The sequence below is a fragment of the Vitis vinifera genome, chromosome 1, assembly GCF_030704535.1.
Source record: "Vitis vinifera cultivar Pinot Noir 40024 chromosome 1, ASM3070453v1".
Classification (NCBI taxonomy): Eukaryota; Viridiplantae; Streptophyta; class Magnoliopsida; order Vitales; family Vitaceae; genus Vitis; species Vitis vinifera.
Window position 1 is genome coordinate 2,379,821 of NC_081805.1, and position 13,239 is coordinate 2,393,059.

Genomic DNA, 13,239 nt, shown 5'->3' on the forward strand with positions numbered 1-13,239 from the left:
CAGAGTATATCTTAAGAAAAAAATAAAACGAAGAAATTATTTTCCATATTTTAATTTCAAACAAAATTGTTCCCGAAATTAATTAAAACTTGTTTCTCAAAAACAGTTTTGAAAGAAATATTTTTGAAAATATTTCCAAAAAGTACCTTAGATTTACTTCATTTTCTAATGTATTGGCATTTTTATGGTCTGGGATGTCTTACGGGTATATCATCGTTGGTTGGAAATTAAGGCTGGTGATATTGACCCAATTGACCTGGTGTCAAGTCTTGGAACAGGTTTGCTCCACTGCATAGCGTGTGGACCGGAAAACTTTATTTCTTAATTAAAAAATTATAATGAATATATTAAATAAGATAAAAGAGAAATCTTGCTATTACAATTTTTTTTTTTTTTATAAGATTCGAACGTTGACTTCCTTATATTTCAGTTCAAATAATTGTTACATTTTTCAAAAATTTTACTTTTTAGTTTTTTAAAATCTTTTTTTAAAAGAAAATTTTTAAAAATTTTCTATCTTTGAATACTTTTTAAAGAAATATGCAAGTTAGTGTTCATAATTGTATAAAGTTTATTTGGAAATCTTTAATTTTGTTTTTCAAATTTTTACTCATTCATTGATAAAAAGTATGGGGATTATCATTTGAAATTAGTATAAAAATGAAAATAATATTAAATTTGATTAAAAGTTTATTATTTAATTTAATTCGTATAAGAGACAAGAAAAGTCTTTTTAAAAGTAGTGATAAGACGAAGAGTGATGATTTTGAGTCATTATTATTAGAGGGGCAAAATACTTCCCCGATAGGTTTTGAGATAAGTGTGAAGGTGTATCATATTTCTAGACATACAAACTTATCCTCATGTCTTAAAATATGAGTGTATTTTGCCACTAATAATTTATTTTCACCACAAATATTAATCATCTTTAAAAGATGGTTTTAGTAATAAAAAAAATTCATTGATAAAATTAATTAATTACGAACTTGTTGCAAAAAAAATTTCATGGCAAATATGTAGTATATTTATTGTACTATTTTATGCTTAAATCATAATGAAGGACTTCTCTAAATTCATGTAAGTCTTATTTTTTAATTATAAAAATGAAGTTTTTAAAACTTTTTCAAAGTTTTGCAAAAAGATTTAAAATGAAAAAAAAAAACTTTATCATTACTTTATAAGAAGTAATCATAAGAGAGAATTTAAAAATTATGATGTTAAAACCTTTTGCAATGCGCATGTGGTATGGAAACTTGCGAGAAAATTCCCGAATCACCATAGTAAAAGTCTTGGAAAAGATCGGAGAGATGTGGTGTACTGTTTTTCCATTTTTAAACCTAAAAAGGTCAAACCAAACCACACGTAATTTTTTTTAAACACCCTCCTTTAATTTTCATTAACCTTGAACATGCGTCTTGAAGAGATCACATTGCTCTATATATGGCTAACAAATTACAATCAAGAAGCTAGATCTGTGGTTCTTTCTCCTACAAGAATATGATGGAAAAGGCTTCGGCGTTCTCTTGATTTCAGTCCTCTTCTTGCCATCAACAGCAGCTGAAAGAGCACTGCCTCGCTCAGACAGCTCAAACGGGTATGTATTACTCATACTCCAGAACCATGATTTGTGATTAAAATCTCTTGTACTTGCTAAGAGCCTCAGAAGCTAGCAGTGGTGTTTATGAGGTACTTACTAAATACCCATCCGGTGGTGGACCTGCTGGTTTTGGAATGGTAAAGCATTTTTGATATAATATTTCATGTGTTATGGCAGAGGACGAGGGTGGACACCATGGCAAAAATGATGGGAATAAAATTGGAATAATAGGTAGTCACTCGAACACTGCCCCCTCCAGAACTGGCGTATCATATCCTTCGGAACCCCATCCCCATCCGAAAACGTGTAGATTATAGTGAGTAACTCATTATCTCAAACTTCCTGTTTTGTGTGCAACCTATCCTTATATTAAACACTAACTCATTATCGTATCTCAAAGATGAATTTTGGTTTGTACCAGTATTGGGAAACCTTGTGAGGAAATGGAAACCATCCCTGGGAAGCACCTTGAAATCCAGTGTCGTCCAATATCTGTTTCCATCAACTACAAGTCTTCTCAGTTTAATCCTCGATATTTCTAGATTATTTTGTAGATTTATGTCACCCACTCAATTAAATCTTATCTGAAAATATTTCAAGTCAAAAATCAATTTTTTTTTTTTTAATTATTTCAACTCAAATATCTCTGTTTGATCTACCACAGATGCCATGCCATGCTACAGTTACCAGGAATGCAAAGCAAACTGAAGAAGTTGAAGCAAAGTGAAGAATCCAGAAGAGGAACTCTGAGTATAAACGCTTGTGACTTATGTTTGTAGGCTGTAATTTTGTTTACAAAGTGGAAGTAAATGTTCACAAATAAGTTTAAAAAAAAAAACTATAAAAACACCATGTTTCCTGTTTTGTTGTTGTAACACATATTTTCCCCTTTTTTTTAATAATAGAAAAAATGTATTAAAAAACTTTTTTTTTTATATGAAAATTTAAATAGTAAATAGAAAAAAATTTTAAGATAACAGCAAAAACATAAATTTATATATTTTTCTTTAAAAAACAAAAAATATATATATGATATAATATAATTTAATATTTTTCTTTAAAATATAAAAAATAAATATTATTATATAAAATAATATGTATTATAAATATTATATAAAAAATGTAAATCAGGTTTGAGTTAGGTTCAAATTGTTTGAACCTTGGCCTGAGTCCACCTCAAATTGAACTTAGGTTGAAAAAACCTAACCCAAGTCTAATTCAAGTATTGAAAACGTTAGTCCAAGCCTATCCAAGCATCCAGTTGGACTCAGGTTGAATCAGGTCAACCCACCCAAGTTGTAACCCCAAGTGGATAGTTTTTACCTAAATTTAGGAAATCTGATATTAAAATGGTTCGCCAAGGAAGAAAAGTGACATTTGAGCTACTAAAAGGAAATTTATTATTTTTAAAAATAATTAACAACGGTTGTGTGAACAAGCTCTAGTACTTCGTCATCCACAAGTGATTGCAATAATTTAGAAATAAAAAACCATCCATACTCAAAAAGTACACAAAATTTTAACACAATTCTAACAATCATACTTAGACTAATGGATGAAAAAAAATCATTTACTATATAATAAAGAATTTTCAAAAAATAAAAAATATATTAACTATTAAACCCTAAAACATATAAAGTTTTTCTATTTTGTATTTACAATTTAAATCATGAGTCTTTACTCCATGGAATATCCCTTACTCCACTGAACATTCTATTTTTCTTCATATTTTACATAAAACACAGTAGCTTTTATACAAAAAGTATAAAACTACTTTATCCTTAAAAATTCTTATTTAAGGTTGTAAAAATGCTTAAATATTTATTTTTTAAAACAATTCTTAAAAATTATTATCTTTTTAATATAAATATCTAATAGTTGTTATATTTTGTATATAAATTATTACTATTAAAAAAAAAAAGTGAATCCAAATGATACTTAAATGTACAGCTTGCTAAACCAATGAACTTTTAGGAGTGTACAGGATAAAGACCATTGAATTAATGGAAGGTCTTAATCCATTAAAGTACTTAAAATTTTAGAATCCTGTCCTCTAAGCCACGGCTCTGCATGAACAATTAAACTAAACATTAACAATCAATCGAAACCATGCATGCAAGCACAAACTTGTTGACAAATATTTATGTTTTATTTCATTAGGCCAACCCTAGTAATTAGTAAGCGCAGTGTTACATTGACAACACCTAAAAAAGCATCCAACCACAAACTAATATTTCATGGCTTCATATAGTTGAGCCCCTCACACCACCCTTATATGCCTTCACCAACTGTCAGTGCTTCGCTGCTGATTTCCCACCTTTTGCCTATATAATCATACATTACAATGATAGTGATTAGACCATTTATTTCAACCCTCAGTATTAATTTATTTTCCTACTTACATGGGACATTGAGATCATAACCCATATCAATTTGAAAAATTCCATACCTATGTATCGATTTTGCTATATGTACAGAAAGGATAATCCTTTTAAGATGTGAATCAATAGTATAAGATCAAATTTAGTTAAAAACCTAGAGCATGCCATATGTGGGTGCGACATATTTACCTTCTTTTTGGGCTCCTGAGACTTCTGGGCGGGCTTCTTTGGACCTGACTTGGAGGTTGGAGCTTTGGCTGGGCCATCACCAGCCTTGGCAGGCTCCTTCTTCACGGGGCCGAAGAGTTGACTGCCAGCAGGTTTCTCAGCCTTCAACGATGCCATTCTCCCCAAGAAGTTAGAGAAATGCTAGCTTATCTCACTTGCTGGACTCAACTGTAATCTCCTCCCAGACGTAGCACCATATATATAGCTGAGTTCCAAGACTGTGGAGAGGAATTTGCATCACAATTATGTTTAAAAGATTTGAAGGGAATGGTGCCATTTAATCTCAAGGGAATAGGAATAACTCCCTGCCACAAGCACAAGCACCAGCACCAGCACCAGCACTTTGTATCAGATGCTCTACTTACCCATATTCTTCACTCATCTTATTGGCCAATCTTGAAGCATAGCATCTTTCAATCTCTATGACCATTTCCTTCATTATTCGATCGGTTTTATCCCAATTGGATGATTTTATGACGTGGGAAATTTTCCTTTTCACCATTTTTTTTACTGCTAAAAATTTGAAAAATATATGAACAAAAATTAGCACCCTTTTGAAATTATTGCAAGTATCTTTCACTAATTTATGATCCTCGCTTTCAGAATCTATATCTATCTAGCTTTGATAAATTCCTTTTTCTTGTTGAAGGCTGTAAAATCAACTTTTAAAAACAACCAACTGGCAGGGATCTAAATGGAGATGCTTGCAGGTCCATTATGGTTGGGCCAGTGGGAAGCATCAAACGAATCTCTTGATCTTTCTTCCCTTGGTGTTATTATTAATTATCTGTATATGATGCAAGAACGTATTCCCATTATCACACAATTCTTCAATATGATTTTAACCTTTTTTTTTTTTTTTAAGCCCTTTAGGAATAACTTTTTGCTTTGATTTTATTCATAAGGTGAAGAACAAGCTAAAATCTTATATTTTTTAAGGACGATATTCGTAATGAGATAGAGGATGGTAAAATATAAAATAGATTTGCGTAGAGATTAAAATAAAGTTTTTAACTAAAGCAAAAAAAGTCTGTTCAATAACATTTTTTAAGATAATTTTTAATTATTTTTATGAATTTTTTTTTTTAAGAATTCAATTATAAAAAAATAATTTTCTTGATTTATTTATCATGAAAATATTGTACACTTACGTATAATGTAAAAAATTTTAAATATTCTTCGTATTTTTAATTATTGATCAAAATATTATATAAAATTCTCCAAAAAATATTGTTTTGTATTAAAATTTATAAATGTTTAACCTATAAAATTGCTTTTAAAAACAATTTTCAAATAAACTCTAATAGTTTCTATCTTCTAAATTCCTTTTTAAATTATAATTTCTTTTAGCAAAATTATTAAAATATGTGGAAAACTTTTATGGAAAAAAAGTCACTTCTCTAAAGTGACTCCAAATATGACCTAAGTGCTTTTCTCCTTCACAAAGGCTGCTTGGCTGGTGAAACAAAAGAGGCCATAATGGACCAAACGAGCATGAGAACAATAATGGATCAAACATGTCTTTAGCAGCTCTTATGGGCCTGCAAAACCTGGCACAATTGAAATTGCGCCCTTTCGGCCCAACTCTACTTGGATTGAGAAGTCAATTATTTAAGGCTTATTTGGTAATGATTTTGGAAAGTATTTCTATCTAGACTTGAAAACAACTTTTTTTATATAGAAAAATTCTTTTTAAAATTACTATCAAATAAATTCTCAGTTATATTAAAAAGAATCACCGGGAAAAGCACACATTCGTGTAAATAAAGTGGAAGTTAAGAGGCCCTTGAAAGAAGTTAAAAAGGTTTCTTATCCCCTCAAAGCTTTTATATATGTATTAATTAAGGTTCTATTTGGTAATTATTTATATATATATATTTTTTAAAATAAAAAATAGTTTTTTAATCTTAAAAATAGAAAATAGAGTGCTTTCAAATAACGCGTTTTAGTTGTTTTCACTTATTTTATAAAGACTATTTAAAAAATAATTAAAAATAAAACACTACATATAATAAAATTTATTTTAAAAACAAGAAAATAGATTAAAAACATTTTACATTCTCAAATAGACTTTTGTTTTCAAAAAATAGTTTTCAAAAATTATTTTTTAAAACTATTTTTAAAAACAATTTGTAAATAGAACCTAAATATTTAATAAATTTAAAATATATATTTTTAAATTTTAGAGAATTGCTTGAAATGATTTTTAGATAATCATTAGTTCATAATTTTTGCAAAATTTACCCTTTTTTTTATTATAATACATTATAGAAAACACAAGGGATTATCTTTAAAAGCATTTCTAATAAAAGTGAAGCTAATAAAAACACCATGGTAAAAGGATTTTAACCAAAAACACTCTCAAACAGCTAGGCTCAAAGGAATGAGATCTAGCCATTCAATTTTACTTCTTGTCTTTCTTCAAATATTTTCTCAGTGCCCAAACAATTTTGTCAAAGCCAAAGGATTAAAACGATCAAAACAAACATATTTGCTAGCAAATATGTCGTTACTTGAAGGATGGTTTTTGTGAGATTGATCCCATATTCAATATTCCCATAATTTTTCTTGTCATCAACGTCCAATTGGCAATTAGGAGGAGATCATTAAGGTCCATGGCTTGCAAGTTGCAATTAATTTGATGTCCAAAAGAAATTCTCCCTCAACCATCTTACAGACTTTCCCTCAAACCAAACAACAATTGTAAATGACAAGCTCAACTTTAATATAAGATTTTTATTTCATTAGAACAAGCCAGAAAAGAGATACATAGATATAGGTGCCAAGCCTGTGCTTTCTACTATTTAATAGAAGTAACTACCACGGATCTAACAGCATAATGGACTTTCGTAAATCACACTAGTGCTGCCATTTTTAGTTCTTCACTGGTGCAGGCTTGCTAGCCGGTGCCTGTCACAAAAACAATGAGGAAAATATCAATTGAGCTTCATAATGTGAAGCATTACAATGTAAGAGCTATATATATATATATAGATATATATACTAGTACCTTCTTGGGCTCCCGGGGTTTGTGCTCGGCCTTCTTGGGGCCAGGCTTGGAGGCCGGGGTGGGAGGGTTGGGGGGGTTGCCACTAGGCTTGGCAGGCTCCTTCTTGACCTGCCCAGCGGGTTGGGTAGTGAGAGGTTTCTGAGCCTTGAGTGATGCCATTCTTCACACTGTCCTCTTCACAAAGAGAAAATTGAAATTAAGCTACGTTCCTGGCCTCGAGTGTTTAGCTCCTAACAAAGACATCCATTTATAGTTGAGTTTGGAAAACTCAACGTGGAATTAGAATCACTGAACAAGGAAAAAGTATTGCAGAGATGATGGCATATGGCATGTGGGAATGAAATAATTGAAATGGTGGCCTCTTGAAAGATGCTGTATCAGATGCTGTGGCCAGGCATATTATCTTGTGGATATTATTGAAGCCCTCAGGCCTATTCTAAAGCATGCACGCATGGATGATGTTGAGACACGACTGGTGAAAAGTATAGGCACTTTGGGCTTAAATTTGATGCTATATATGGAGATTTTTTAGGGCCTTCTGTGAATACCCTCTTGTGTTTTCCCTGTATAATCTGAATAATCTAATATTCCAATTCCAACCTTCTTCATTTATGGGGCAAATTAAAAACACCATTTCACTGAGTTTTATCCGGGTAAGGGTGAATTTTGAGGGAGCTCATCAATACAACAAACTGTAGGGCAACCCAGAAGAGTGCCCATTTTTTATTGCTTATTTCTCCATCTTGGTTAAATTTTTACATGAACTAAGGGCAGATCCCATGGAAGGTGTCCCTTGAACTTGAAGTGGAGAATTGTGTGTTTAGTAAGTAAGAGTGAGACTTAGTTCTTATGAGTGAGTTTTTTATTGATCATGTGCTCATTTTACTTGTACAACCAAACACAATAATAAATGAAAACAGAATGAATTTCATATTCCCATGCCCCATTCTAACATTCAAACATGCCCTATAATTGAAGTGTCCAATTGCATAAAATAATGCACAAGGGTTGGTGGGAGATAGATTCAATCCATCAAACTTTAGGACTCTCCCATCGTCACTGGTTTGAAACAAATAGATACATTAATGAACTTGATGTAAGTATAGCAATAACCTGGCCCGGATGAGGTTGATCTTGTTAAGGAATCATCCAGAATGCAAGAATCCCTTTTAATTAATTGTTGGATATTCCTACTTCCATAAAAAAACAGGGGCTAGGAACACCTTGAGTTTTCTTTCTCTGTCATAGTTCAGTTTCTTGTTTATGATAGACAGGAAAATTTCTTTGGGAATAATTGATAGATTGATCAAGTTGAAAATTCAATGTTACTGAATGACATAATTTCAGACGATTAGAATCCAATTTCATTAATCTGAATTGGCTAACAAGGTACTAAAATCACACTTCTGGTCATCAATTCATGACTACTTGATCACATTAGAGAACATCTTGATAAGTTTCTTTAGCTTCAGTAAACTTCAGTCACCAGTCTGGGATTGTTAACTGTCAGTGATGTTGCCCCATCCTCAATGCCGCATAAGCCAAAGCCCTATATCCCACAAACATTACAGTCAAGGCAGCCACATCCCAAGCCCAATGATCAATACCCAGATACTTTATAGCAGGAAATTCCCACACCTTGCAATGCATCCTCAACCCACACTCATAAACCTCATTTTCTGCGTACTGCACTCCCACTAGAAGCTTATAACAGTAGTGACTAAAGGAGATGTACTTCAACCAAGCAATGAAAGGTGGGATGTGCTGAATGTAGTATCCTCCTGCTAAAAGAAACACAAGCATGGTCACAGAAGCTAAGGCCGTGCCCTGTTTCACGTCCATTATAATGGCACCAAGGGCTAGTCCTAGCCCTTGAGAGACTAGCACATTGTATAGGATGACCAAGAGGGTTAGCACAAATGTAAGCAGGGAAGGCTTGAGACCACCCATCCAATATGCGATGGTTACGAAGATAGTTGGGAGCACAAGTTCCATAGGCAAGTCACCAGCCATTCTAGCAAAGTAATATGAGGAGAGACGGTACATGCCCGATGAGCGTTCTCTTATTAGCATTGGCCGCTCCTGAGGGAATGTGAATATGGCATTGAATAGAGGAAAGAAGCCCCAGAATATGGAGAAGAAAAAGAGAAGTCCCACCTGTCCATAGTCCATCACCACCACCACAAGAAGAGGAATATAAGAGACTAACTGAGATATTCATCCTTATTTGAAGGTTAAATACTGCTATTATGAAAGATGGGCCAGGGTCACAATACCTGATCTTGTATGTGGGAAGTATCAGAATGCCACCACAAAAGCCCCGAAAGAATTGAAACAGACATGACTTGAAAAATTCTCAAACCAGAGTAAGATTCATGTTTCCTCTCTTGCAAACCCCTTCTTAGCAACACCTTGAATTGCTCCCACCAGCTGGAGGTCCATTGATTCTCACAACCTGCAACGCCCTTACTGATCAATACAAACTTCTATGAATCCGCTCAATGCATTCTTGGACAGCCCATGAACTTGGTAACATTCAATGGGATGCAGAAAGAGAGAGAGAAGAAATTTCAGTTACCTCTAGATGACAATGGTCCCGATGCAGACCCATCTGAACCATGAGAATTACGATGGATCTCAGCCCTCATGATATGATATAGGCTCTTCTTGTAAGATGATATCAGGGCCTGTTTGATGGAATTTTGATCATCATGATGGTCTGGTCTACCATGAAAGTCCTGTTGATCATCCTTTCTCACATCAGGGGCTACACCTGCAATTTTGAGTATGAGGATGACGTTTGTTCAATAGGCGAAGGCCCACCACTAAAAATCAATCCAACTCCAACAATTACTTTTTCTAGCCAAGAACAGCTGAATTGAAAATTTGAGACATGCATATAAATGATTTAGCAGAAACTCATTGGATTTGCACGGATTAAACAGTTCTGAGATCTCCAGGATCCAACTAATAATTAAGTGGGCAAGGACCCAAGAAAGTAAAGTGAAACAGTCCAAAAAAATGTTCACTGTGACACTACAGTTATTAATATCGACAAAAAATACAAAAGATTTACTTGAAATCATTGGCCTCATCCAATCTGATCACCTTTTTTCACCATATCTGGCAGAATCATCCAAAGTTCAATGTATGAATTGATAGGCAAAAGAATTGGAATTGTTTTTAGAGAAATGGAAGTAGTTCAGGATTCTCCACTTTTCTTTTCTTTTTTCTTTTATTTTTTTCTTTTTCTTTTGTACTATTTCAAACACATATGGAAGGTTCACCCTCTGCAGCACACGTTTCCTATAAGATCAAAGAAGCTTCAAGTGACTTGCCATTCAAAAAAGATTACTCTTAAATGAATAAAGCGTAAAAAGTTTTTCCAACCACTTAAAAGCCACCAGATTTGTGGGAACAGTGAATCATGTCAAATCAATTTGACAACAAAGGAAAAGATTAGTGATATTGTTGAAGTCATTAGATACATTGTTGGTATTTCTGCATTATTTCCTTAAGTGATAACAGTATTAAATAAAAGTAAATCCTTAGATATCAAAAAAACTAAGAAAATTTTTCTTTTCAAATATATATTAAGAGTTACAAATGTAACTAAAAGGATTAGGTATTAAACCGACAAGCCCATGTGCAATAACCATAGTGTTTAAGACTAGATCTTCCTATTAGCCCATATGTCTAATCTTATCCCTAGACTTGACTTGACTTAGAAGTACCATTTTTTATGATAGACAGCCATGGAAATCAGAAAATGGTTAGCCACTCAATTGTTTATCGAAATAAAAGGAGAACAACGCATTCCAGCGGCATTGATCAATAAAAACCATACATTTTTCACTTTGCTTCTTCAGAACAATTTATACCAATCTATGATGAAAAATCAAAGAGTAAAGATTAGCAGAAAGAATTACTCACCATTAGCGAGATCAAGTAGAAAATCAGCAGGGTTCAATAAGCTAAATCCAGGCAGGTAACCAATTGTGCCGAAGTACTCCAGAACATTAGCAGCATTTCCACTGTAAATAGGACACCCTTCTGAGAGCACCACCAGTTTATCAAACGTCCTATACAGCCTGCTTGAAGGCTGATGAATGGTTGTAATCACCGTCCGCCCGCCTTGTGCCAGTCCCCGAAGAGTGGCCACTATGCGGTGAGCGGTGGTTGAGTCGAGCCCTGAAGTGGGCTCGTCCAGCAACAATAGGCTGGGGTTCACTAGCATCTCCTGCCCAATACTCACCCTTTTGCGCTCACCACCCGATATCCCCCGGAGGAGAGGACCCCCTATGACACTGTTCCTGCATCTTGTTAAGCCAAGCTCCACGATGATCAGCTCAGCTTGTTCGATTTTTTCCTCTCTAGTGAGCTTTTTCGGGAGCCTTAACAAGGCCGCATATGTTAAGGTCTCGAGGACGGTCAGGTGAGGGTAGAGTACATCATCTTGTGTGACAAACCCCGTCTTCCGCTTCATGGAGCTTGAAAATGGCTGCCCGTTATAGGTTATGTTACCTGAGACTTTCCCCGGTAATCGGCCAGCCAGAGCCGTGAGGAGAGTGGTTTTTCCACTGCCTGATGGACCCAACATTGCCAGCAGTTCACCTGGTCGAGCTATTCCGCTCACCCCATTGAGCACAGTGCGACTTTGCTTGGGCTCAGGTGACCCAAAGCAGCTGCCTTCGGTGCTTCTCAACTTGATAACATAAACCACATCCTCAAACTGTGACACAAGTACATAATATACATAGATATTAATCGCATGGTTAAAATTGAGTAAATTATATTCTAATACATGTATAGTTGTCTGATCATATAATTGCATGCTGGAATTAATACCTTGAGTGTCACAGGACGTAATGATTCACGTAGAATCGAAAATTGAGGTCTGGTTGTTTGCTGTCCGTCAGGTGTTTGATCCTCTAAACACGGGCTCACATTACTCGCTGGCTCTGCAGCATGAATTGTGACATTCTCGATCCGGTTCGCCCCCAGAACATTAGCTGGGTCACCGGTGATCCTGGTCTCCTGCTCAGGTGGCATCATTTGAAGAACTTAATCCAACAAGAGAGAAGCAATAAAGGAACAGGGAGATGAAGATGGAGAAGAGAGGAGAAAAGATGTTAGCAAGGAAGGAGAAGCATTAATAGCAGGAAAAATAGAGAAGATTTGAGGGTCACATGCAGAGAGAGGCAATATGAGCTTTAAAGTGAAGAAGGCACGAGAAGCAGACTTGGGTGTGAGTCATGATATAGGGGTTGGGTCTGGGCCTCCTGGGGGTCTAAGGGAGATGTATGGATGTGCTACAATGTCTCTTTCTACCTCTCGTGTACGCGTGTTTTGGACATCACTTACGGTCCTTCCTGTATTTTCGGACCCACTTAGTGGATGCTGCTTAGTATTTCCAGGACATTGCTCCATTATCTTAACCATTTCATCTATATGTACACCATCTTCAAAATTAATTAAGCTTCAAACAATATTAAATACTAAAAGTTCAATTTTAGTACATTATTAACAGAATCAATGGATATTTATCTTTCTGCTTTTCTCAGTGCTAACATATATATATATATATATATATATAGATAGATAGATAGATAGATAAATATATAATTTGATTTGACGAGAATTGAAGGCAATTATATAAGCAGAATTCAGAGAATTCATGTTCAATGGTGCGCATATTGCCAACCTGCAAAAATCTCTATTGAAATATATTATATACACAACTGGGCATCCTCATGCTGGACCCAATAGTACTTACTATAATTGGCTTTGCTATATTCCTAACATATGTATTTTATGGTTATAAGTTTGGAAAGAAAATATACACTAGTTCAAGGTGCCATGTTCTTCCAGAGACAAAGTAATTCAAAAGAATACGAATAATTTCTAGTTGGAATTGATATATATATATATATATATATTTTTACTCATTCCCAATCTCAGATCTGGCAGATAGCATATGGGCAGTAATTTGATTGTATAAATTCATCAATTTATTATATCTC

The 13,239-nt window shown here is 34.2% G+C and overlaps 1 protein-coding gene and 2 long non-coding RNA genes across 3 annotated transcripts; 1 reads left to right on the forward strand and 2 right to left on the reverse strand.

Annotated features, from left to right (window-relative positions):
- The first annotated feature begins 1,502 nt into the window (after window positions 1-1,502).
- On the forward strand, window positions 1,503-2,524 carry LOC104878915 (uncharacterized). The gene is made up of 3 exons (XR_009466005.1): window positions 1,503-1,594; window positions 1,775-1,913; window positions 2,262-2,524. It is a non-coding gene; the product is annotated as an uncharacterized LOC104878915 (long non-coding RNA).
- Window positions 2,525-3,724: 1,200 nt separating this feature from the next.
- On the reverse strand, window positions 3,725-4,457 carry LOC100257577 (uncharacterized). The gene is made up of 2 exons (XR_785511.3): window positions 4,168-4,457; window positions 3,725-3,921 (listed from the first exon to the last, which is right to left on the reverse strand). It is a non-coding gene; the product is annotated as an uncharacterized LOC100257577 (long non-coding RNA).
- A 4,038-nt stretch (window positions 4,458-8,495) lies between these two features.
- On the reverse strand, window positions 8,496-12,485 carry LOC100255890 (ABC transporter G family member 21). Its single transcript, XM_010649835.3, has 5 exons — window positions 12,065-12,485; window positions 11,150-11,948; window positions 9,795-9,989; window positions 9,493-9,671; window positions 8,496-9,373 (listed from the first exon to the last, which is right to left on the reverse strand). The coding sequence occupies exons 1-5, from the start codon at window positions 12,269-12,271 to the stop codon at window positions 8,723-8,725; spliced, it is 2,031 nt and encodes a 676-aa protein (XP_010648137.1). The 5' UTR covers window positions 12,272-12,485; the 3' UTR covers window positions 8,496-8,722.
- Window positions 12,486-13,239: the final 754 nt, after the last annotated feature.